The sequence below is a fragment of the Mus caroli genome, chromosome 2 (assembly GCF_900094665.2).
Source record: "Mus caroli chromosome 2, CAROLI_EIJ_v1.1, whole genome shotgun sequence".
NCBI classification, from domain to species: domain Eukaryota; kingdom Metazoa; phylum Chordata; class Mammalia; order Rodentia; family Muridae; genus Mus; species Mus caroli.
In genome coordinates this window covers 28,883,786-28,907,990 of record NC_034571.1, presented here as the reverse complement: position 1 = coordinate 28,907,990, position 24,205 = coordinate 28,883,786, and the positions used below count along the sequence as shown (strand labels likewise).

General features: G+C 46.2%; 1 protein-coding gene across 10 annotated transcripts in view; it reads left to right on the top strand.

Annotated features, from left to right (window-relative positions):
- The window catches only part of Garnl3 (GTPase activating Rap/RanGAP domain like 3), a 150,180-nt gene that overhangs the window by 113,848 nt on the left and 12,127 nt on the right, over positions 1-24,205 (top strand). For all 10 annotated transcript variants that reach the window (XM_029474022.1, XM_021156135.1, XM_021156136.2 and 7 more), the window contains 10 exons: positions 1,501-1,616; positions 3,391-3,495; positions 4,935-5,009; positions 9,029-9,140; positions 13,830-13,928; positions 14,263-14,379; positions 15,957-16,135; positions 17,189-17,347; positions 18,296-18,362; positions 23,368-23,475. In XM_029474022.1, the coding sequence (XP_029329882.1) occupies positions 1,501-1,616; positions 3,391-3,495; positions 4,935-5,009; positions 9,029-9,140; positions 13,830-13,928; positions 14,263-14,379; positions 15,957-16,135; positions 17,189-17,347; positions 18,296-18,362; positions 23,368-23,475 (1,137 nt within the window). The remainder of the gene's footprint in view (positions 1-1,500; positions 1,617-3,390; positions 3,496-4,934; positions 5,010-9,028; positions 9,141-13,829; positions 13,929-14,262; positions 14,380-15,956; positions 16,136-17,188; positions 17,348-18,295; positions 18,363-23,367; positions 23,476-24,205) is intronic.

Genomic DNA, 24,205 nt, shown 5'->3' with positions numbered 1-24,205 from the left:
AGGAAAGGAAAGGAAAGGAAAGGAAAGGAAAGGAAAGGAAAGGAAAGGAAAGGAAAGGAAAGGAAAGGAAAGGAAAGGAAAGGAAAGGAAAAAGTTAGTTTTCTGAAATACTAATGGGGAAAATCTTTTTTGTTTGGTTGGGTTTTTTTGTTTGTTTGTTTGCTTGTTTTGTTTTGTTTTTCAAGACAGGGTTTCTCTGTGTAGCCCTGGTTGTCCTGGCACTCATTTTGTAAACCAGGCTGGCCTCAAACTCAGAAATCCACCTGCCTCTGCCCTCTGCCTCCCAAGTGCTGGGATTAAAAGCGTGTGCCACCACCGCCCAGCGAAAATCTTTAAGAAAGAAAAAGAAAACAACTTGGCACGAACACTTCAAAAACCCCTAAGAGACACCGTGTAATACACAAGCCCAGCTTGGCCCCAGCACACAATGTATCTAGGGAATGCCTTGCTCCTAACAAGTTCTGCTTTTCAGTCTGTTAACCGACTCACTGGCCCTCTGTATGAGACAACTAAGGTGATGTCTTACCCAGTTCAATGTGCCTAGCACTGTACTGTGTGTATGCATTATCTCACTTCAATAACAGCACCCCTCTATAAAAATAGAATCGTACCCATTGTGTAGGGTAGAAACTGAAGCCCCAAAAAGGTAGAACAAAACCACTCAAGACTCCACAGCTACAGGGAGTGGTGGTGCACACCTTGAATCCCAGCATTTGGGAGGCAGAGGCAGGCAGGCAGGTCTCTGAGTTTGAGGCCAGCCTGGTCTACAGAGTGAGTTCTAGAACAGCCAGGACTACACAGAGAAACCCTGTCTCGAGGGAAATAAAAGATTAGATCTGTTCTCTGCTCTGGAAGCTTACTGTGCCACAAGAACAGGGAGGTAAACATGCCTACAGTCATATAAATCCGTACTTCAGAATTTAAAGTGGAAGCACTCTCCCATGAAAGGAGGTTAGATCAATGACATGCTGGCAATTCCTTTAGTCAGTTTTCATCACTGTGGCAAAGTACCTGAGAATACGAGCTTTTGAAGCCTTCAGTCATCACATGGGTCCGTCACTAAGAGCTTAAGGTAAGGCAGAGTATGGTGGCTGCAGGCATGATGGAGGAAGACTTCTCACCTCATGGTAGCCAGGAAACAGGGAGAGCAAGAGACATGTGGGGGGAAAAGATCTGTCCTTCAAAGGCACTACTCTGTGGCCTGCTTCCTCAACTAGACCCCACTTCCATGTGTCTCCACTGCTCACCAGTAATCAAAGTATTATCCCACCCGGAGCCTGGCCACTGATGAGACCAGAGCCTTCATGGCCTATGATAACTCCGAGTGATTGGATCGACCAGCTGGGTCCATGCCCTTGACGTGTTGGGAGAGACTCCATGTCCCAACCAAAATGCTAGTATCATAATGGCTGGTGGCGTACACTGTGCAGACTCTGCTGGCAAAGAGCACCCTTCAATAGCTACTAATGACAGTAATGTGCCTCTTTTCACTTGTTTTAGTAATTAACGGTGAAAAAGCCACTTTGGAAACCCCAACTTTTGCCCAGAAACGCCGGCGTACTCTGGACATGTTGATCCGCTCCTTATACCAGGATTTGATGCCGGATTTGCATAAGGTACCTGGGTTTCCTTTCCTGTGGGGGTTCTGGAGAGCACAGTCTCAGCCATGAGCCCTGGGGAATGCTGAGTTCCCATGGTACTTGCTGCCTAGACTACCCAGAAGCGACCACAGCTGGCATTCCCCATAAAGGGAGGTCGTTGAGTATCTGTGAGAGAAAACGTGGTCCTTACAAAGTAGTAGCCTGTGAAAGTGGGATAGAGATGGGCAGAGTGTAGGTCAGCAACCTGGAAGCCAAAGCTGCATGCTCCTGGTGCTGTCCTTGGTGCTCACGGTGCTGTCCTTGGTGCTGGCGCCATAGAGTAGACGACCTGGCAGAAATACTGATTGCGAAGAGAGAAAAGAGGCCAGGTGCCTTCCTGGTTTTCTAGTGGTTTTCTATCTGGCTCTGTAATGAGGCACTGAAACAGTTGTCTCCACTGATGGAAAGCCACCTCATGCTGGATATTTTGTAGGCTCAGAGCATTGTGTTCCCTGATAAGACTCCATCTACCTTCTCTTGTCACCTCCAGCATCTATACTACTTGTACTATCTTAGGAGGCCTTCAACTTGTGTTTGCTTCCAGGACCCACATAGCAAAAGGAAGAGTCAATCCCACAAGTTGTCTTCTAACCTCCATATAAATGCTGTGACATATATGCACACACACACACACGTAATTTAATTTTTGAAGTTTTCCTATTTAACAAGTGAATAATGCTCTTAAAATTTGATCATTCATTCATAAAGGCCAGTAAAAGTAATTAACTTCTGATGATGTATGTAAATGAGCGGTGTCAGTCACTCACCCAGGGAGATAGGCTATGAAAATGAACTAGAACATACTGGCCCTTTCTCTGCACATGACACCTTTTATAGCATCACTTGGCTCTTGGTCTAGTTGGTAAACTCTAAAACTTCCCAGGGAACAACCAGGCTAGCCCCAGGACCCCACAGCAAATCTTAGCAGATCAGGGGAGGCTTCAGAGAGGCCACCATAATGAATCCTCATGTCCTCGGGCCTGAGCTAAAGTACTGTTACCCTAGTGGAAGCAAGTCCCTATTGAGTCACCTAGCCTGCTTTCTACACTTCCCTTTCTGTCCCTGGACACAGCAAATGTGCTAATCCTCTCAGGCTTTGTGGCCCACAACGCCAGAGGCCCGGTCTGCCAAGTCTGGTGGAGTAGTGAGCACTCGGCCAGGGCTTGATGAATGCTCTAGAGGGAAAGACCAAGTGCCAAGTACCCTCTGTGTACTACCTCACTAATCCATCCCTACCACACTTCTGGAGAGCAGGAATCAGCCACATAGAGACTCAGAAGTTAACACTAGGGCCCCAGGGCCACACAGTCCCAGTGGTACCATTCCCATGGAGTGGAATGTGCTGGGTTCCTGGGGGGGGGGGCACTCTGTGGAACTGGAATCCTGGAGCTGTGCAACAGGTGGCCTGGAGATGTGCAACGGGTGGCCTGGAGCTGTGCAATGGGTGGCCTGGAGCTGTGCAACGGGTGGCTAGTAAATGAAACTGTGTTTGCTTTCATCTAAAGGCTGTGTTCTCTGACTTTACACAGTGCTGGCTGTACTTGTCTAGATTCTATTCCTGTGTCTGCCATAGTACTGAATGAAACCTGGGGGTAGAAATAGTACTCTTTACACAGAGGGGTGTACGTGTACGTGTGCGTGTGCGTGTGCGTGTGTGTGTGTGTGTGTGTGTGTGTGTGTGTGTGTGTAGACACCAAAAGATGAGACTTGACAACAGTCTGAGGAATCCCAACCTTGTTTCCTTTTTCAGAATATGCTCAATCGGCGATCTTTTAGTGATGTTTTACCGGAGTCACCCAAGTCAGCACGGAAGAAAGAGGAGGCCCGGCAGGCCGAGTTTGTGAGAATAGGGCAGGTATGTTTGACTCCACAGCCCCTGAGAAGTGTGGTTGGTCCCAAGTCCCTCCAAACCAGACACTCCACAACCATACTTTTTCTTCTTTTTTAGTTTTTTTCAAGACAGGGTTTCTCTGGGTAGCCCTGGCTGTCCCGGAGCTCACTCTGTAGACCAGGCTGGCCTCTGCCTCCTGAGTGTTGGGATTAAAGGCATGAGCCGCTAGTGCCCGGCTGAGGCTGTGTTTTCCTTGCTATCCTGCTGGACATTCTTCTGCTGAGGATAAACACCATGTCCAAAGGTGACCTGTGGAGAAGAGGCTTCACTTCCTCTTATAACTTACAGTCCATCACCGAAGGAAGTCAGGGCAGGAGCTCAAGGCAGGAACCTGGAGCCGGGAACTGAAGCAGAGGCCATGGGGGGGACACTACTTACTGCTTCACTCTCCATGGCTTGCTCACTCTGCTTTCTTACACACATACCTTGGTGTGGCACCTCTCAGTGTGAGCAACCACGTCAATTGTTAATCAAGAAAATTGCCCACAAGCCAGTCTGATGGAGGCATTTTTTTTCAGTTGAGGTTCTCTCTTCCCACATGACCCCAGCTAGTGTAGCGCTGACAAAAAGACTGCCTACCTGCAGTCAATCAAAACTGTGGTGGACAGACAAATGGACTTTTGACAGCCATGTAGATTTGGTTCCCTTTGCAAAAGAATAGTGCTCTACTGCAGGGGGACAGCTCCTGCTATCCAGATCACGCCTGGTAAAGGAGCTAAGACCTCTTGCCTGCCTAGTAGAAATTCTCTGAAGAGGTGGAAGCTATTTTGAGAATCACCAAATTTAACACTAAAACCCTCCATGGCCTAGCACAGTAGCAGGTAAGGGGGCTTGCCACCAACCCTGACAACCTAAATCCAGTCTCCAGGGCTCACATGGTAGAAGGCAAGATCTGAATCCTGTAAGTTGCCCTCTGTCCTTCATATAACTTATACAAGTTATCCTCTGCCCTGCATATAACTGTTACAAGTTGTCCTCTGATCATGCTTGTACCATGGCATACACACACACACACACACACACACACACACACACATAGATACATGCACACACAAAATAGGTAAGCGAGCATATTTAAAAAAAAAAAATCTTAAAGCTCTATGGCCCCTCCTTTTAGGGACTCTTGAGCCATCACGATTGGGAGCCATCACCTAGGAGTCTGTATTTTTAACAGTCTTAGTTTAGAAATTCCAGGACTAATAGAACTGATTTTCACACCAGAAGCAGTAGGCGTATTTTGGGCCATAGCCCTATGACTTGGGGCTTAACCATCTCCTTAGAAGACCCTCAACTTTAACCCCAAATTACTCTCGACTCATTGCTTTTTCTCAAGCCTTAATTGTTCACCCTGCTGACCTTTCACTGCCTGATCCCAAACCTTAAGGGACATCTCTGTTCACCAGGCCCTGAAGCTCAAGTCCATTGTAAGAGGGGACGCCCCATCAAGCTTGGCAGCATCAGGGATGTGTAAAAAAGAGGTAAGTGCTTGGCACTTCCATGAGCTGGGATTGTCATCTGTGCTCAGTGAGGTTATGAAACAGTTGGGGCGGGAGGATGTCTCCTTCAGAGGCCTCGGGAGCCCAGACCACATAGCATGTGTGCGCACAGATGGCAAGCAGTAGGCCAGGATGCTCAGCCAGGATGCTGCCTCTGCGCTCCTCAAGCCTCATGTATCTTCATGTCACCTGACCTCAACCCAATACAAACAGCAAGATTCTAGAGCACTGACTCTCAGAGTATGTCCAAGTCAATGGCAGCCTCTAACCCAGCAGCTCTCAACCTGTGGGGCGTGACCCCTTGGGGGGTCCCATATCAGATACTTACATTATGATTCATAACAGTAGCAACATTACAGTTATAAAGTAGCAACAAAATAATTTTATGGTTGGGAGTCACCGCAGCATGAGGCACTGTGTTAAAGGGCCACAGCATTGGGAAGGTTGAGAGCCACTGACTGCTCTAATCCAGTGGGCTGGAAGGCAGCTTGAAAGGCCACTGTTCTGGATTCATTTCCGTGGCTGAAATAAATGATCCTGGCAAGAAACAATGGAGGAGGGTGTTATTTTAGCTCACAGTTCTCGGTTAGTGCATCACCTTAGAGAAGTCACAGAGACAGGAGTTGCCATCACACCCACAATAAAGAACAGAAAGAATAAATGCATGCAGGCTCCCTTGCTCGCTTCCTTGCTTGCTTGATTTCTCCATTGTTGGATAGTCCAGGATACTACCTCAGTGAACCAAGACTTTCCACATCAGTTAAGACAGTCCCTGAAAGATACACCCACAGGTGAGCCCAGTGTAGACAACTCATCACTGTGACTCGACTCTCTTCCCAAGTAACACTGGCTTATGTCTACTTGGCAAAGTTAACCAACAAGTTGCTTAGAGCTTGCTGCTTAGAGGTGCTCAGGTGAGAAACCATTACATAACATATAACCACATAGCCAAACAGGAAGACCTACAGCCTATCTACTTCCTATTTTTACTTTTGAAAGCAGGGTATGGTAGGATAGGTGATCATCAAGAACAGTCCAGGGACTGGAAAAGCATTTAGAGCTCTTGCAGTGGACCTAAGTCCATGTGCCAGCACCCACACCAGGTGGTTCACATCCACCTGTAACTCCAGCTCCAAGGGATCCTCTTCTGGCCTCTCCCAATACCCACGTGTTTGCTTTTTGATGCAACTGAGAGCCAGGGAGATGTTCAGTGGTTAAGGGCACTTGCCACTGCATCTGACCACCTAAGTTCAATCCTGTGACCCACATAGTAGAAGAAGAAAAATGCTAAGTTGTAGTTGTCCTCTGACCTCCACAGGCACACAGTGCTGTACACACACACACAACTAATTAATGCAGCTTTTAAATTTTAATGCAATTGGCCCTGAAAACATGAAAGTTCTATCTGACCAAATGAGACAGGCACCCTTTCCCAAAAGTGCAAGAGGTCTCCACTCCACCCTTTGAGTGCATGGTAGTAATTTGCAGGTTCCTAAGCACTTTATAAATGGTGCTAATTCTAACAACATTTTTAAGTTCTTAGACACATATTCCAAGCAAAGTCTGTTCACAAACTTTTGTTCATGGTGCTCAAGGAAAAAAAAAAACTGCTTTCATTGTTGAAATCGGTTTAAAAGCAGAGACCCCATGGCCTACCTTTGCATAAGCTCTGTTCCAGAGGACCTTGGGTATTCCAGGTGAAGAACCCTTCTGCCTCCTGACGGGGACACTTTGCTATTACGACTCAGTTGGTGTTTGCACATCCAGAGGACCTGGATTCCATTCCCAGCACCAGCATGATAGCTAACAACTGTTTGCACAGACGTCCCAGGGCTCTGATGCCTCTAAACACCCTGCATACACAGAGTGCACAGGCATGCATGCAAGCAAAATACCCATGTGAACAAAAATAATGATATTTTTATAAGACTCAGCTGAGGGCTGGGGTGGTGTCTCAATGAAGAAAGGTTCAGACCCCCAGCACCCCAGCCCAATGTGGGGGTTTATGCCTATAACCCCAGTACTCGATGGTGTCTCTGAATCCTTGGTGGCCAGCTAGTCTACCAGAACTGGTGAACTTAATGTTCAGTGAGAGACCCTATCTCAAAAAGCAAGTAGAAAAGCAACTGAGAAAAGACATTGGACATTCACATGTACTTGCATAGGCAGTGCCCGCCCTCCCCCCCAACATTCATTTTCTCTCTCTCTCTCTCTCTCTCTCTCTCTCTCTCTCTCTCTCTTTCTCATACACACACACACACACACACACACACACACACTGACTCTATTGTTCTGTCTTAGAATTACCTAAAGTGATGGTTTCAATACATTTTCAATTCTTCTATCTATACACTGATGACTCAGGACTGCCAGATCACTTCTTGGGGAAAATATTTCAATATTTTCAAAATATTGAGTAACCTGTCAGTGTTTTCATATTTCAGTTTAGAAAATGTTCCCATATCCTCTAAACTTCCTCTTCAGAACAATGCAGGTCCCATCTTTGTAAGCCTGAGACTATGTTCAACAAGGGATAATCCACAGTGTTAGCTTCAGCCCTGGTGATGCTCTTGAAGGTGGGCCTAGCCTATTTTGAACTTAGAGGATATGAACATGTCTTTCTCTCCTGGGCATTCACACACCTACGAGAGCAAAGACATGTTCTGCTAGGTCCCGCTGCCCAGCTGGGTCATGTCACCATATGTCTAGTTGAGAGTAGAACTAAAGATATAAGCCTTCACCTTGTCCCCAGAAATCTACAAAGACTTCCAAGGCATGGGGCTAAGAGAGGTGTCTAAAAGGGAGTAGAAGTCTGTTAAAATGTTTGCAGTTCTCAGCACTGGGGATATAGCTCTGTGAGAGGGCACTGGCCTAGCATGCTAGAAGCCTTGGGTTCTATTCCAGGTGCCACAAACAAAACCCATCCACACTGCTGTCTAAGACCCTAGGAAGCAGTGCCTGACAACTCCTGACCTTCACGCCCTCAGGGGCCATTGTGAGGGAGAGCTAACTTTATCCCTGAAACAGAAATGAAGCTAAGGTCCCAGGAAGTGTTCATGCAGTGTGACATTTCACACGGGGACTAGAAAAAGTGTGCATGCGATGTGAAGATGCCATATGGGGACCTGGAGTTACTTCATTAGCAGCTCTAGCTGTTTTCCTGCAAAATGTGTGCTTTTTCTGTAAGATTCTGTAGCTTCCTGTGGGTCAATAAACACCTATATATGAAGACCAACCTCTTGCATTGTGTGTGGTTTCAGGATTCTGCTGAACCAGCACAGAGAGCTTGCCTTTTTAAAAGTAGCTATGTGGGACTTCCCTTTATGCTAAAGTAACACCAACCCTCTTAAAAAACAAACAAACAGAAAGGCACCAATTGGCTCAACTTCTAGGTGTTAAAGAAAACTGCTTTAAAAACATTACCTGGAGAAGCTAGCAAGGAGCTAAAGGGATCTGCAACCCTATAGTTGGAACAACATGATGAACTAACCAGTACCCCGGAGCTCTTGTCTCTAGCTGCATATGTATCGAAAGATGGCCTAGTCGGCCATCACTGGAAAGAGAGGCCCATTGGACTTGCAAACTTTATATGCCCCAATATAGGGGAATGCCAGGGCCAAAAGAATGGGAATGGGTGGGTAGGGAAGTGGGGGGTGCTATGGGGGACTTTTGGGATAGCATTGGAAATGTAATTGAGGAAAATATGTAATAAAAAATATTAAAAAAAAAACATTACCAATGTTTTTATTGCCCAAAGAACAACATTATGGTCATGTAGAGACAGGCAGTGGTGCCAGAAGCGCAGGAAGTCACTGCTCTCCTGTGGCATCTGTATTTAAAAGGAGCTTTTTCTCCTTGAGAAGGCTACTGAGTCAAGACCCAGTAGCTCTCAAGGTCTGATGCAGCTCATCACCATGATGGGTCTGTGTTACTGTTTCTGTCTGTGGGACACTGTGGTCTGTTCTGTACACTGACTCTCCAATGCTTGTGTTCCCTCACAGCCTTGGGAGCCCCAGTGTTTCTGCTGTAATTTCCCTCATGAAGCCGTGTGTGCAGATCCTTGGGGCCAGGCCTTGCTGGTTTCCACGGATGCTGGCGTCTTGCTAGTGGACGGTCAGTGAGTAACACTCCTGAATGTCTTTTGTGTGACTTGTGATATTTCTGAGGTGGGTGACTGCCAGTCAGCTCCTTTAGACCATAAATGCCTGCTCCCCAGGGGAGTTAGCCAGGTTTGATTTTCTAATCAGTAGAGCTCCTAGTTTCAGACAGGTGCTCCTCAAGGGGGTATATTTTGTGCTCAGTGTGCTGGGACACTTATCCCTTCCCCCAATCTCCAATCAGTTCCTGGATATTAAGCCACCTACTAAAAGGCTCTTCTTCAGCAAGCACTCATCATGGTCCCAGCACTTAGCCTGGAGTGAAAAGGGACATATTATTTCACATCATTTTCTTAGAGGACACAAGCTCTCTTGAAGCCTTTTAAAAAATCCTGACTAGGAAAAAACTTGATGTCTAAAATAAATTATATGAATCTTAGATAAACTGTTTCGATGGGTGTAGAAGCAGAAGTGCTATGGCAGGAAGACAGATTGCTACTCAGTATTAAAAGGTGCTTTCTGACATGGGCTAGACCATAGCTGCCCGGGGAGACGCAGTCCCACCCAGCAACCACCAGGGGCAAGTCCGTGGCCGTGGCGCTGATGGGGTGGGGTGCAGACTCCAGAGCACCAGGACGTGCTTTATGTCTTCTAGACCCTAATGAGCAATCGGGAGGGGTGAGTAGCATCCAGCCTCCTGGGGCTTCTGAGGGACCAAGGGCACTAGAGAGGCAGCAGCTCTAGAGGCGCACCCTCTGGTGGCCTTAAACTATGTCACGTTCCCTCTCTGTAGTAAGCCCTGCTTGTCCCTCAGACCTCTGCCTAAGCACACTCACTAGGTCCCAGCTCTGTGCCAGCTGCTTTCTGCAGGGTGGCAGGGAGAGCAAACAGACCTTACCTGGGATTTTCCATATAGGTCTTAATCATGTTTCCCATAAGCTATGTGTATCTGTGACTAAGTTAATAAACTATAGATAACTTAAGATCCACCATGTTTCCCATAACCTAATTATATCTATAACGAATTGAATAAAATATCAATAAAAGAAAACCAAGGGTAGGGTTTATATAGTTCAGTAGTAAAGCACTTGCCTAGGCTCATAAGGCCGGGGTTCCCCAGCAGGCCTGAGGGCGCCTTGTGCTGAGTGCCTGCAGCCAGCTCTAGTGTATAGCAACAAGTTGTTAAAGGCAATTCTCATCTTTACCAGTGACTTGTAAAAGCTCACAAAATCCTGGGATTTTTGCCAAAAGTGCAACCAAAAGTTTCTTTTTATTTTCAAAACTCAAAACAGACCTTAGATATTTAGTCTTTAAAATTTATAGATGAAGAGCCGGGCAGTGGTGGCGCACGCCTTTAATCCCAGCACTCGGGAGGCAGAGGCAGGCAGATTTCTGAGTTCAAGGCCAGCCTGGTCTACAAAGTGAATTCCAGGATAGCCAGGGCTATACAGAGAAACCCTGTCTCAAAAAATAAAAAAAATTATAGATGAAGAAACAGAGGCCTAAAGCAACACCATGGGCTGCGTGAAATTGCATGGCTGCTTAGTGGGTCCAACTAGAGCTTGGTACAATACCAGCCGCTCCACTTAAACACAGTAAACTCTGCTAGCATTTCTGTTTTGACTTTGACACTGATTTCCAAAACTGTAGTCCTGGGTAAATAGGTCTATAGGATTTTAACCACTAAGAAGATGTTTAATATTCTCTAGCTTTCCTTTGAGATCAAAGAAAAGTATGCTGGGTCAAGACTGGATATAACCCCAGGGAAGTGTGGAGGTGGAGGAGACTGAGAGGATTGGGGGCAGGGCAGGCCGAGGTCAGGATGTGTTGTATGAGAGAATAAAAAAAAAAAAATGGTATCCAAACCAATATTATCAAATCTTTTCTACAATTGTGCCTTTTGGATCAGAGTATAATGGTGGCTGTTATGATTTCCCAGGAAGTGCTTTTCTGTCAGCCTTGGAGAGGTATGCAGGCTATTCCTCCCCTGTCCCAACTGTCCAGTGACACCCACCCTTGGCTTTTGCCGAGAAGGAAAAGGCCTGAGCTTTTCTCCTCAGCTTTCTCACCGAGTGCCGTCTTTCCGTTACTCCTTAGCTGGCCTTCTGCTCCACATGTGATTGTAGCACAGAAGGCTTTTGTGAGTCTGTCTGTCCCTTTCATTTCAGGCTGACTCCCAGCCTAGCCCATTAGCTTTTGCTTAATTTCATTAGACTTGCTCTGGAGAATCTCCTTCTTTTCAAGTCCTAAGGTTCTTTTAAGATTCATTATTTATTATGTATACAGTGTTCTCCCTGCATGTATGCCTATAGTCCAGAAGAGAGTACCAGATTACATTATACATGGTTGTGAGCCACCATGTGGTTGCTGGGAATTGAACTCAGGACCTCTGGAAGAACATCCAGAGCTCTTAATCTCTGAGCCATCTCTCCAGCCCTTAAGGTCACAATTTTTAAAACTCTAGGACCCGCTGCACTGTGAGTGCAGCAAATCCTGATTTAAAGGACTGGTTACTGAGTAAAGTAGGCTGTCACCTTTTTGGTTTTATGGTAATAGAAAAGCTCTTTCTAAAGACTTGGTCTTCATACCAAGATTACAAAAAGGAAAGCTGATTAATCAAGCAGCCACTAAATTTGTCACTTTCTCCTGTCCTTGCCTTCTCTCCCTCCTGTCTGCATACAAACCCTTTAGCTAGCTGGGGCGCATAGGGAGAGTGCACGCTGGCCCATGCTGGGCTCGGCGGCACACAGTGAGCCTCTGTTTCCAGCACACAAGGAGGTGCTCCATTCTTTTTGACTCCACATGTTTAAGGTGTGAACAAGTTTTCTGAACACTTTTGAGCATCTGGTTCATTCTTGGTTAACCAGGGATGTTACTAGTGCTGACCAATTCTGGAAAATGAGGCATCTAAATGAAAGAATGTAAGACGCTTCATAGTCTGGCTCCTACTAAGCCCTTAGAGAATGTGACCTGCCACTCCTGATGATACTGTGGACCCATAAAATAATTGCAGTTATTCACCCAGATACAACAGTACTGGAATTATCATCTCATGTTCTGAACAGGCAAATCCTCCTGGAAGCATTACAGAGCCCCTAGTACCAGAACAGAAGGAAGGACTGTGGCTGATAGACTGGCTGTCCTAAGAGTCCAGTAAAGGACTAGAAGCAAGCTCTGTGTGTAAGGGGAACATGGACAGGCTGTTTAACTCATGGGACCTGGTACAGGCAGATCCAGGACTTCCCAGGCTGCCTGGAGCTGGAGCCCCCTCTCCACTTAGGATGCTATTGCACCTGAGCCCTGACAGAGGCCCTGCCCCTGAGGGAGTGAGTCATCCTTAGAAGGATCTACATCCAGCACCATTTCTACTCTGGAAGAGGCCTGAGCCCGACGCCCCCTTGCACCTAAATTATAAAGAAACAGAATAATCTGGGCCCACAACAAAGCCATGAAGAGTGAAGCAGACACTAGCAGATGAGAAGATGCTAGCCGCTCCTGCCTGAGATGTCCACACTGGTCCTGCTGCTCTTAGCCTTGGCCTTCTGCAGCAGAATGCAGATTCTCTCAGCTGATGCAGCCTGGGGCCTCTAGAGGCAACACTGTGGTTATTACCATTTGCAACTTCCCAATATCCTCAGAGTCAAATTGTGTCAGTAATTTCAGGTGAGGGAATTGAAAAGTTCACTCACCGGAACTCTTACTGGGAGTTTCCACATAGCTCCTTTATTCCTGCTATTCAGACAGTTTAACTGATATGCCCCCCCCTTTTTTTGTCTCTAAAAATGGGTATTTCACATTCCTATCTGAAATGTATTTCAAATGTATAAACAGGGGACTAGAGAGATGGTTCAGTAGTTAGGAGCACTTACTGCTCTTCTGGAGGTTCCGACCTCAGCTCCTAGCATTCATGTGGGCGGCTCACAGCCACCTGTAACTCCAGCTCCAGGGGATCTTGAGCCTCTGGCCTCCAAGGGCACCTGTACGTGCATGCACATACCCACATGCAGACTTACATATAATAAAAAATAATAAAAATGGTTTTTAAAAACATATTAGCACATCAGCCAATGATGGCACATGCCTTTAAGCCCAGCACTGAGGAAGCAGAGGCAGGTAGGTCTTTGTAAGTTCCAGGACAGCCAGAGCTACACAGAGAAACCTTGTCTTGAAAAACAAAATAAAACAAAACAAACAAAAAAAAAAAACATATAAGCAGACTACTATTGATACAGACAGAGGGCAGGCTAGGGATAGGATGTGTTCACTTTAAATGTAAAAGGAGCTTTCAATTTACTTTCTTGAGAAATGCAAGCAATAATATAAGATATGATAATTTATATTATAACATTAAAAAGAAAATAATTGCTGCTTCTCCCCACACACCCCACACACTCCCGTGTTATTCAGTCCTTTACAACCCAGTAAACCTGGGGTTGAGACACACTGCTCTTTCTTTGGTGGCACCAACAAGAAAAACGTAGCTTCTTTTCATGTCCCCGCTGCTCTGCCCACCCCCATAGAGTTCTCAATGCCACTGAGTGGTGCATATCAGGACTTCTCCCATGCAGAGCGAACAGTGCTTGAACTCCTTCTAAGACCTTATGAGATCTCTAGACGCCAACTCCGTCCTTGACCAGAGAGGCTCAGGTCAGCCCCAGGCATGCATCACAGGTGGTGCGGCAGGGTAACCAGACTTCTTTTCCAGATGACCTCCCATCAGTGCCCGTGTTTGACAGAACTCTACCTGTGAAGCAGATCCACGTGCTGGAGACCCTGGACCTTCTGGTTCTCAGAGCAGACAAAGGTGCTGCCCCTCAGATGGCTGCTCCAGGAAGAGCAAAATGGCGGGTGACCCACTGCAGCCAACCCGCAGGGTTGCTGGGTCTGGGGCTGTGGCTCATGTCACTGTTCCTCTCCCTGGTGTCAGTGCTGTGGTGCTTTGGTGGCCCACTTGTGGGGATAGCGGAGGGAAAGAGGGTTTCATTCTCCCACGATTGTGTGGAGCAAGTGTGCTATGGGGTAGATGCAGTTGCTTGCATCCCAGAACCTCCCAACCCTGCTTTGTGTATCTGACCTGGGAGTCCCAACAGGTCATCTCACTTCGCTATCTGATCCCTCTTCCTTCTCTCTGTCACCAGGGAAAGACGCCCGCCTCTTTGTCTTCCGGCTCAGTGCTGTGCAGAAAGGCCTTGATGGCAGGCAGACTGGAAGGAGCAGATCTGACTGCCGAGAAAACAAGCTGGAGAAAACCAAAGGTGAGGGCTGGAAGGAACTCAGCCAGGGCAGTGCTTGCCTGGACCGAATGAAGCCCTGCATTCTATCCCCAGGCTGTGGAAGCCACCCCTGGCCACACAGCGAGTTTGAGACACTGTCACAAAAGAAGAAAGAAACTATTTCTGTTAAAATGTCCAGGCCACTGAAAATAAAAATTAATAGTGGGGATCGAAAGAAATATAGTTCCTCCTTATAGAATGAGGAGTACGGGTGTAGGTCGTCAGGGAGGAGCACTTGCCAAATAAGTGCTGGGCAGAGCCCTGGGTTTGACTCCCAGAACTGCCTACATGGAATCTCAGCTTCCCTAAGAAGCTACAAAAATAGGAAAGCAGGTTGAGGACTAGGAGTTTCAGCCTTGGACCACAGGTCTTGGAGTGAGTTCAGCTCTCTTAGCTACCCTGTAACAAAAGACACTTTGGGGTTTTGGTTCTAGAGTCCTGATTAACCTCTATTTCCGTCTCTATTGTGTAGCAGATACAAAGCCAAGCACTGGGCATAGAGACCTGCCTGACCCAGAGGCCATGAGCAGTTGTAGCTCTTGCAGAGGACCCAGGTTCAATTCCAGGCATCTACATGGCAGATCACAACTGCCTGTGCTCCCCTTCTGACCTCCTTAGGCTTTGGATATACACATGGTGCATGTGCACACACACAGGCCAAACACTCACACACACTGTCTCATTTACCTCTCTGCTGTGGGCTAAGATACCATGACCAAGGCAACTACAGGAGGAGCAATCGACTGTGAGCTTATTGGTTCAGAGGGCAAGTCAATGATGCATGGGATGACAGCAGGCAGGCAGGCAGGCAGGCAGGCATGACACTAGAGCAGAGACTCAGAGTTCATAACTAGAGACAGCAGCCATGAGGCAGAGAGAGCTATTACCAGGGACAGTGTGGGCTTTTGAAACCTCAAGGCCAAGTAACACACCTCCTCCAACAAGGCCACATTTCCTAGTACTTCCCAAACGTCCCACCAACTAGGGACCAAGCACTCAAATATATGAGCCTATGTATGAGCTCAGTATATGAGCTCAAGCACTCAATGTATGAGCTCAAATATGAGCCATTCTCATTCACACCACCACACACCTAAGGAAACCTAAAAAGAATACTAATTAATAAGACCAGGTGCACAAGCTGTAGAATAGAAGGGCCGTGTCTTTTCTAGCCGTGTTTTCATGCCATCTTTCCTGGTATGTTAGTTATTTTTCTCAAGAAGCACTGTAAGGGAAGGAAGGACTTACTCTTGCTTACAATCTAATAAGGGATATGGTCCATTATGGTGCAATGTCTGCCCATGTTCCAGTGAAGCTCTGCCTTTTTAAGGTTTCACAGCCTTTCAAAGCAGTGAGACCAGCTGGGGACCAAGTGTTCAAACACACGAACAGGGGAGAGGTGTTTCAAATTGAGCACCACAACACCGGGCATCCAAAACATTGTCTGTCTCTGAGTTTGGCTTCAGTCCCAGAATTCTTAGGAACTGTTCCCAAAGTCCCCATCCTGGGGCCTTCCCACCCTCCCTGCTCATGTTGAATGTCATCTTTCCTCTTCCCAGGATGCCACCTGTATGCTATTAATACTCACCACAGCAGAGAGCTGAGAATCGTGGTTGCAATTCGCAATAAACTGCTTCTCATCACAAGGAAACCACACAACAAGCCAAGTGGGGTGCCAGGTGTCTCACTCCTGTCTCCCCTGTCAGAGTCTCCTGTTGAGGAATTCCAGTACATCAGGGTAGGTTTGGTGTTGAGCTTGCTGCTCTCCTGACCCAGTATTAACTGACTCCCTGTCTAGTCATAAGCCTGTCCCACTTCTCAGTATCCCCTCTGGGGTCCCATCCTCCTGTACCCTAACTTGTCCAGATATCTAAGCTGTGTGCTCATTCACAGTAGCCTCTACGACTTCTGGGCATGGGCATAAGCAGTACAAAGTATCTCTTCCCACAGAGCCTGCCTTCTAGTTGAGCAAGCCTGATATAAACCTGATTGATATAAACACTGGGGCTGTCGTGGCACGTGGTGTCAATCCCAGCACTTGGAGGCAGATGTAGGCAGATCTCTGTGAGTTCGAAGCCAGCCTGGTCTACAGAGCAAGTTCCAGGACAGCCAGGGTTATTACACAGAAAACCCTGTCTCAAACCTAATCTCCCCAACTTAGAAAAAGAAAAAGGAAGGCAGAAAGGCAGGAAGGAGAGCGCTGAGACTAAGGAGGTAGGCTGTGCTGCAGAGGTAAGGGTAATGGGTAGAGTGAGGCAGAATAGGCTTCTACCTGAGCAGACACTCAGTGAGGCATGAGTACAAGGAGGGTCGAGGAAAGGAGATGCCAGAGGGCAGGCACATGCTGAGAGCCAAGGACCCTGACCCCTGGTAAAGGCACAGTCAGGTGGGAATGGCTGGTGCTGAGAAGACACAGTGGCCAGTTGAAGAGGTCTGGAAGACTGCCCACAGCCCTAGGAGCCTTGTGAAGACTTTGACTTTGGCTCAGAAGAAGGTAGGAACTTTTAGAGAGTTCAACTATTAATTACTAACTCACAAGATAGACAGTGGAGGCTAAAGCCAACCAGACAGTGGAGTCAGATTGTGAGGTTCTTTTCTTTCCTGCAACAGAGGTCAGAGACCTGAAGAGAGATTACAGGAAGGAGTCCAGTGAGACCCCTGCCATCTTCGAGGTGTAGCTCCACTGTGGCCAGCAGGGTGGACTCTTCTGGAAGGAGGGACAGGCAGTACAGGCTGCCTGAAGTCAGCCTCTGTGTCCTAACCTGAGTCCTACTCATCCTCGCCCACCCAGGAAATCTGCCTGTGTGACTCCCCAGCAGTTATGGCCTTAGTGGATGGACCAACAGAAGAGAGCGACAACCTCATCTGTGTGGCATATCGCCATCAGTTTGACGTGGTAAACGAGAGCACAGGAGAAGCCTTTAGGCTGCACCATGTAGAGGCCAACAAGGTAAGCTGGCCGCGGTGGGAATGGGCTGGGCATAAGGGAAAGCAAGGGATTGTCTTCTATTTAGATACTGTGAAGTTTTTAACTCACATCCTCTAGTCAGGTGTGGAGGCTCAGACCTTCAGTCCTTGAATTTGTGAAGCTGAGGAAGGAGGATTGTGAGGTCAAAATTAGCCTGGGCTATATGAGACCCTGCCTCAAAATAATAATAATAAAAGTACATGCCATGCATCCGCCTCACGTGATGAGCTCCTTAGGCTGGGTCACATGCAGCTGCCTTCAAGGGGCAGGGTTTCTGGACTCCAGAAGGACAAGGGATGGCTACAGCCCAGGCTGAGCACCCATGTCTTAAATCTGGACAGTGACAGTCCAGGGTCAAGCATGTCCCAGACCTACTCCACTGTATTATGCTGTCTTTGTGGAAAGACAGAGACAGAAATGGAGACATACTGGTGTTAGCGGCAGAGTACCCTCACTGAGGTCCAGGCAGCATGTGAGGAAAACGGATGAGCTCCTTAGGCTGTCTGGGTCTGTGGGTCCCATGGCCGATGGACTCCTCTCCTCATGGGCTCCTTTCACCTCATGGGAGACAGGAACAGTGCCGTCTGCTTGAGCGTTGATGTGAGCACACACGGCAGCCCCTGTGACCCTTAGCATTCTGGGTAAACAGCATTTGGGAACACACAAGCACAATGCTGGATTCACACCTTCTGGAAAAGCAGGGAAATGGTGTGAGCAACTTCCACCCAGAGCAGAGTGAAAGCAAAGATGTTCCTCTTATACCTGCGGCTCCTTGTCCAGGTGGTGCTGTAGGTCCAGGTGAGGCAAACATGGCTTTGCAGCACCCTGGTTTCTGAGGGCTGAGGCCACTGCTAGACACTCAGAGCTTAAGGAAGTTTCTCCGAGTGGCCCGATCCCACACACCACTACCGCTGCCCATTGTCATTGCAGGTTAATTTTGTTGCAGCTATTGATGTTTATGAAGATGGAGAAGCTGGCCTGCTCCTGTGCTACAACTGTAAGTCAAGGAGCTGTCTGCTCTTTATGCACAAAAACAGCCTACTTTGGGGGGTGGTAGGTCAGGGCCTCCCTCCTCCCTCACACTGACTTGGTGGGTCATCATCACAGCAGGGAGCATCTAAAGTCGCATCCCTACCTGCAATGCCACGCCTCTCAGTGGCACGCTTACCAGCGCTGTCACCATGCACCTGCTCACAGCGTGTGGGGTGAAGACAGGCTTCCAGCCAGTGGGCCCTATTGTAGGTAACCCCAGAGTCACCCAGATTTTCAGTTACAGTGGCTCACACTGGACCACTTCCGCCATCAGAGCTAAGACTTGGCGGCTTTGAGAGGTGAGCTGCCTTCCTCAGGGCTGGGTAGCTGCTCAGCGTGGGCAGGCTTTGCCTCCAACCCTCTTGACCTCAGTACCAGATTTTATCTTCTGTTACTGAAGGGTGAATGCCCCTCATCTGAAGGGCTTAGGCCCAGAGTGTTGCAGACTTTGTATTTTTTTTTTAAGACTCTGGGATAGTTCCACATATCCTGAAAATGGAACCCAAGTCTAAACCCAACATTTATTTATTTTTTATAAATGCCTGCTTAAGACCAGAACATAATTTCATAAGTTTCTGTTGTAACTTTTAGAGTACCTGAGTTTTTTACTTATTTTTTAATTTTTAATTATGTTTTGATACAGGGTCTCACATAGTTCTGTCTATCCTGAAACTCGCTATGTAGACCAGAATAGCCCCGAACTCACAAAGATCTGCCTGCCTCTGCCTCCCAAGTGCTGGTATTAAAGGCTCAAACCACAGCACCCAGCAAGAGTGACTAAATTTTGACTATGATCCATCAGATGAGGTCAGGTTTGGATTTTCCACCCGCCAGTACTCAGAAAGTTTCAGACACTAGGTCAATCTAGACTTCAGATTCTTTTAGATTAAGGGTGCACAACCTGTACCTTTTCTTTTAACGAGTCTTAACAGTACCCCTGGCTGACCTGGAATTTTCTATGTAGACCAGGTTGGCCTTGAACTCATAAACATTTTTCTGCCTCTGCTTCCAAAGTGCTGGAATCAATGTGAGCCAGCATGCTGAGCTTGTAACCTGTAACTTTTTGCATTTCTCTGCTGTTAATGAAAGCAGCCTGAGTCCGGCCTGCATAGCTCAAGTTAGTTTAGGTCAGGTAGCAGGGTAGGTTTTGGTCCTGCAAATGTATCACTGACCTCCAGCATTTCATGTGCTAATGGGGAAGGGGTGCTGAAGAGATGGCTCAGGGACTTACACCATCAGTGACTCCCAGTCACAGGGGAGCAGATGCCCTCTTCTGGCCTTATTGACAGCAGGTATGCATGTAATGCTTATACATACAGGCAGGCAGAACACTCATATACGTAAAATGAGTAAATTTTTTTAAGTTATTTTTAAGCAAATGGAAATAAGATTATTTCCTGGATACAGTTTAACTAACATTTTAAAAAACACTGTTTTTCAGCCTAGAATCATCAATTTCTAGAATAGCAATTCTAGCTATAGTTATAGATCAGATACTTTGATAAATAATTTATAATTAAATGGAAAACCCAGTTATCAACACAAAAATTGGTCTTGTAGGTAATATCTTCAAAATTCAAGGCTTAACAGGGAATAGCCCAGAGAAGGTAGGACAGCAGCTCTCTGCTCTGAGTCACCCACAGGGACATCCATTGACAAGTTTTAGTCTAAACATTCCTCAAAATAATGAATCTTTAGAATGGAGTCCTGCGGCTTCATTAAAAAATCTATATAGGGAAAGAACTGACCCTCTCCTCCCCACCCCACAAAAAAAAACAAGAACAAAACAAAAACAAAAGAACTAAAGCCAGACTGGTGAGATGCCTCAGTGGTTAAGAGCACTGACTGCTCTCTCTCTCTCTTGTAGAGGACCTGGGTTCAGTTCCCAGCACCATATGGTGGTTCACCACCATCTATGACTGCAGTTTTAGAGGATCTGATGTCCTCTTCTGGCATCCCTGGTCACCAGGTATACATGCGGCACATAGACATCCATGCAGACAAAATGCTCATACACATAAAATAAAAACAAATAAAAATTTAAGTAAACTAATTTTAAGATAGACATGATGGTACAGATTTGTAATATCTACCTGCACTCAACAGAGCATATCAAGAAGGTTGCAAGTCCTGCAAGGCACCGTCTTGAATCATTAACACAACAATGATAGTTATGACCGTTATTATTTTAAAGACAAGTACGTGGGTAGTCATCAACAGCTTCCATAATGGAAGAAGATCTTGTTTTTACAAAGACTTTCTTACTTTGGGATGGTTTGGACCAAATACACTACTATTCAGAGATCAGAATAGACCAGGATCAGGTAGCTGAATTAAACTGGCCTTAATGTAGCGAAGTTCAGCAAGGGGGATACAGACAAGTCCAAGTTCTCTAATAATATGTTAGGAGGGTTCCATAGAGTAACAGAACTTAGAGAATTATCTCCTTCATATATATAGATATATATATATCATATATTATATATAAAGATATATAAAGGGAATTTTTTAGAATGACGCGCACACTGTAGTCCAGCTAATCCAATAATAACTGCCTATGAACAGAAGGTCCAAGAATCTAGTAGTTGTTCAGTCTATGATGCTGGATGTCTCTCAGCTGGTCTTCAATATACACTGGAATTTCAAAGAACTAGGCTCCAATGCCAGTGAAGGAATGAACTTGCTATTGAGGGCAAGCAAGCAGGCATAGAGAGAGAGCTTCTTTCTTCCATGTCAGTGTATAGACTGTCAGCAGATGGTGTGGCTCAGACTAGAGGTGGATATTCTCACCTCAGAGATCTGGAATAGAAGTGGATCTTCCCACTTCAAATACTGAGTAAAAATCCCTCACAGGTTTGCCCACACATTTGTTTTATGGTTAAAAAAGATTTAATCTTTTGGCTACATTGCAAATGTAATCAGGTTGACAGCCAAGAATTGCCATCAGCCATATCAGGGGGTGCCAGGGCCAGGCCCAGTGTGGTCATTTTTGTTGTAGGTTCCTCTTGAGACAACAGAGAGGGAAGAGCTTCCGTGGAGGGTAAGACTTTTGTCTTATGAGATATTTAGAGTTGCTGTATAATAATATAAAGTTTACTTATCTAAGTCTAAGTTACTTTGCTACTATAGCTGTCCTGCCTTCTGTGATCCTCTGAGGCCAGAGACTGCAGTCTCTGGCACTTGGCACCTCATCCTAAAACAGCAAAGGATTAAGTGAAATAAATAGCCTTTGTTCTATCTTAGCAGGAACTGCATGGCTATAACTTTTAGCCTGCTAGTTTACGTTGCAGGAAGAAAACGGGAAGCTTTAAAAAGTGAATTTAGCATTTATTTCTAAGTTGTAAAAAGTTTCCTGTGAAAGCTCTCTAAGAAAAAGGAGGAAAGTAGAAAAATCCTAAGGGAAATTCACTTTCCTCTCTTTGTCTTCAGCACTTAAACATCTTTCATAATACGAGATCACATGGTAAAAAGTTCATCACAAGTTTACACATAAATTCAAATCATAAATCAGAAACCACGCTTACAACAGTGCACATTTACACGTGTACCCATTAGGAGTGATCATCTAGCTAAGCACCTGTCACAGCTCCACAGGCTCACAGAGAGTTAAAGCACACAACTAAGCTATTAGTGAGGTTTCCTATAGACAAGCCCAGTCAATATTTTATCTTCTGCCCTAGCACCTATAGTGAATCATTAGTTCCCTTTCTATGACCCTTGGTTAATAGTTTTACAACCTCTTGGAATGTGCTCTGAGTAGTAGAAGCAATTAACTGGTGTCAGAGACTGGCAGAGTTCTCAGTGCAGTTTTGACTATCAAAAAGGATCTAATAGGCCAGGCGTGGTGGTGCACGCCTTTAATCCCAGCACTTGGGAGGCAGAGGCAGGCGGATTTCTGAGTTCGAGGCCAGCCTGGTCTACAAAGTGAGTTCCAGGACAGCCAAGACTATACAGAGAAACCCTGTCTTGAAAAACAAAAACAAAAACAAAAAGGATCTAATAGCAGTTCCACTATAAAAAAAAAAGAGCTTAATAAATACTGATATGATTTGAGGAATTCTTATAGGTCCATCATTAAGAATTAAGAAGTCATCTATTTGTCTATATAGCATCACTACAAAACAGTACACCTTCATAGATCTGTAGAGATCTGCTCAAAAGGATAGGCTAATACCTAGTGATTTTAATGTATGTTTAATAATAACAGGATAGCATATTAATAGCAGGAATCTTTTCTAAAATGATTTTCTCCTGGGCCTTGCCTATGGGAGCAAATCTGTTATGGATTATTTTAACCCAAGGCAGACTCATCTCAGGAAGATCACCTGCTAGTTATTAATTGTCCTGATTGGGGGAGGGGCATATGCAACTCTCATCATACTTGTCAGAAGTGAGACTCAAGAGTGACCTGCCTTGTAGAAAGGCTTCCTCCACTGTGGGCTGCCCATTCTGAGTCTTTGTCTAGCATGATGCTATGCATAGGTAGGAAGCACTTGGGCTCTGCAGCCTGGCCTAGCATCATTCAAATACTCTGCCCCTGGTAGAGCCATGAGACTCAGGACAGACCACCTTACCTCTTCCAATCTCAAAGTGAGCTTACAGGATAATGGCATCTACTTTCTGAAGTCAGACAGTCTTCTTAAAGCTCCATGCTTGGCACACAGAAAATTTTCTCTAGGTGGCAGCTGTTAGCATACACAGTAACTGCCTCACAACCCTCAGAATTTGGCCCGAGGGTTGTCTATGGCTATTTGTAGTGAACTAGCAGGGAGAGCTGAGTGTGTGACTAACACTTGTAATCCCAGCAGGTGAGAAGGTGGGGCAGGAGCATTGCTGCAGAGTCAAGTCCAGCCTGGGTGCAGAGAACTACTGGGAGGATGCTGCCCGAGCTGCCCTAGCTGCTGTGTCTCTGGCTGCAGAGATCTAGGTGCCATCTCTAACAAAACCAGTCGCTCTTGTTTTCATTGCAGATAGTTGCATCTATAAAAAGGTTTGCCCCTTTAACGGTGGCTCTTTTTTGCTTCAACCCTCGGCATCGGATTTCCAGTTCTGTTGGAACCAGGCTCCATATGCAATTGGTAAGAAAAACCTTATTGTGGTTCTGTGCCCCTGGCTGATCCCACCTGCAGGGCTTGGTCCCCTGGGAACAACTGGAACTTCCTTGCAAGCTACTGGGGACTTGGACATCTTTCAAGGAGTCTGCTGTTAGATAATTTTATGCTCCCCTTTTAGACTCTTCTCAGAAATTCCTAGGCACATGAAATTTGAAAGCAATGAAATATAATTTGGCAGTACCTGGCAGGCCTTTTCTAAAATCCTCAAGCCGGGTCTCCAGCCAGTACACCGACTGGCTGGGAGAGAAGCACTTGTATCTCAGTTCTGTTCTTACTGCCTTGAAACCTGAGCTTTCAGAACCTCAGGCAGGGGCTGACAATGCCTGCTACTGAAATGCCAGCGTGGAGCTGGCGAGACGGCTCAGTCGGCATAGATGCTGGCTGGAAGCCCAATGAATTCTGATGACCCAACCCAATATGATTAAAGGAGAGAACTGACCCTTACAAGTTGTCCCCTGACCACCACATATGCACACCCATCCACCACCACACATATTAAAATGTAATTTTAAAAAGTAAAATTAAGCTGGGCACACATCTTTGATCCTAATACTCAAGAAGCAGAGGGAGGCTAATTTCTAAGTCTCAGGACAGCCAGGGCTACATAGAGAAATGCTGTCTCAAAAAACCAAACACAGAGAGAAAGGAGAGAGAGAGAGAGAGAGAGAGAGAGAGAGAGAGAGAGAGAGAGAGA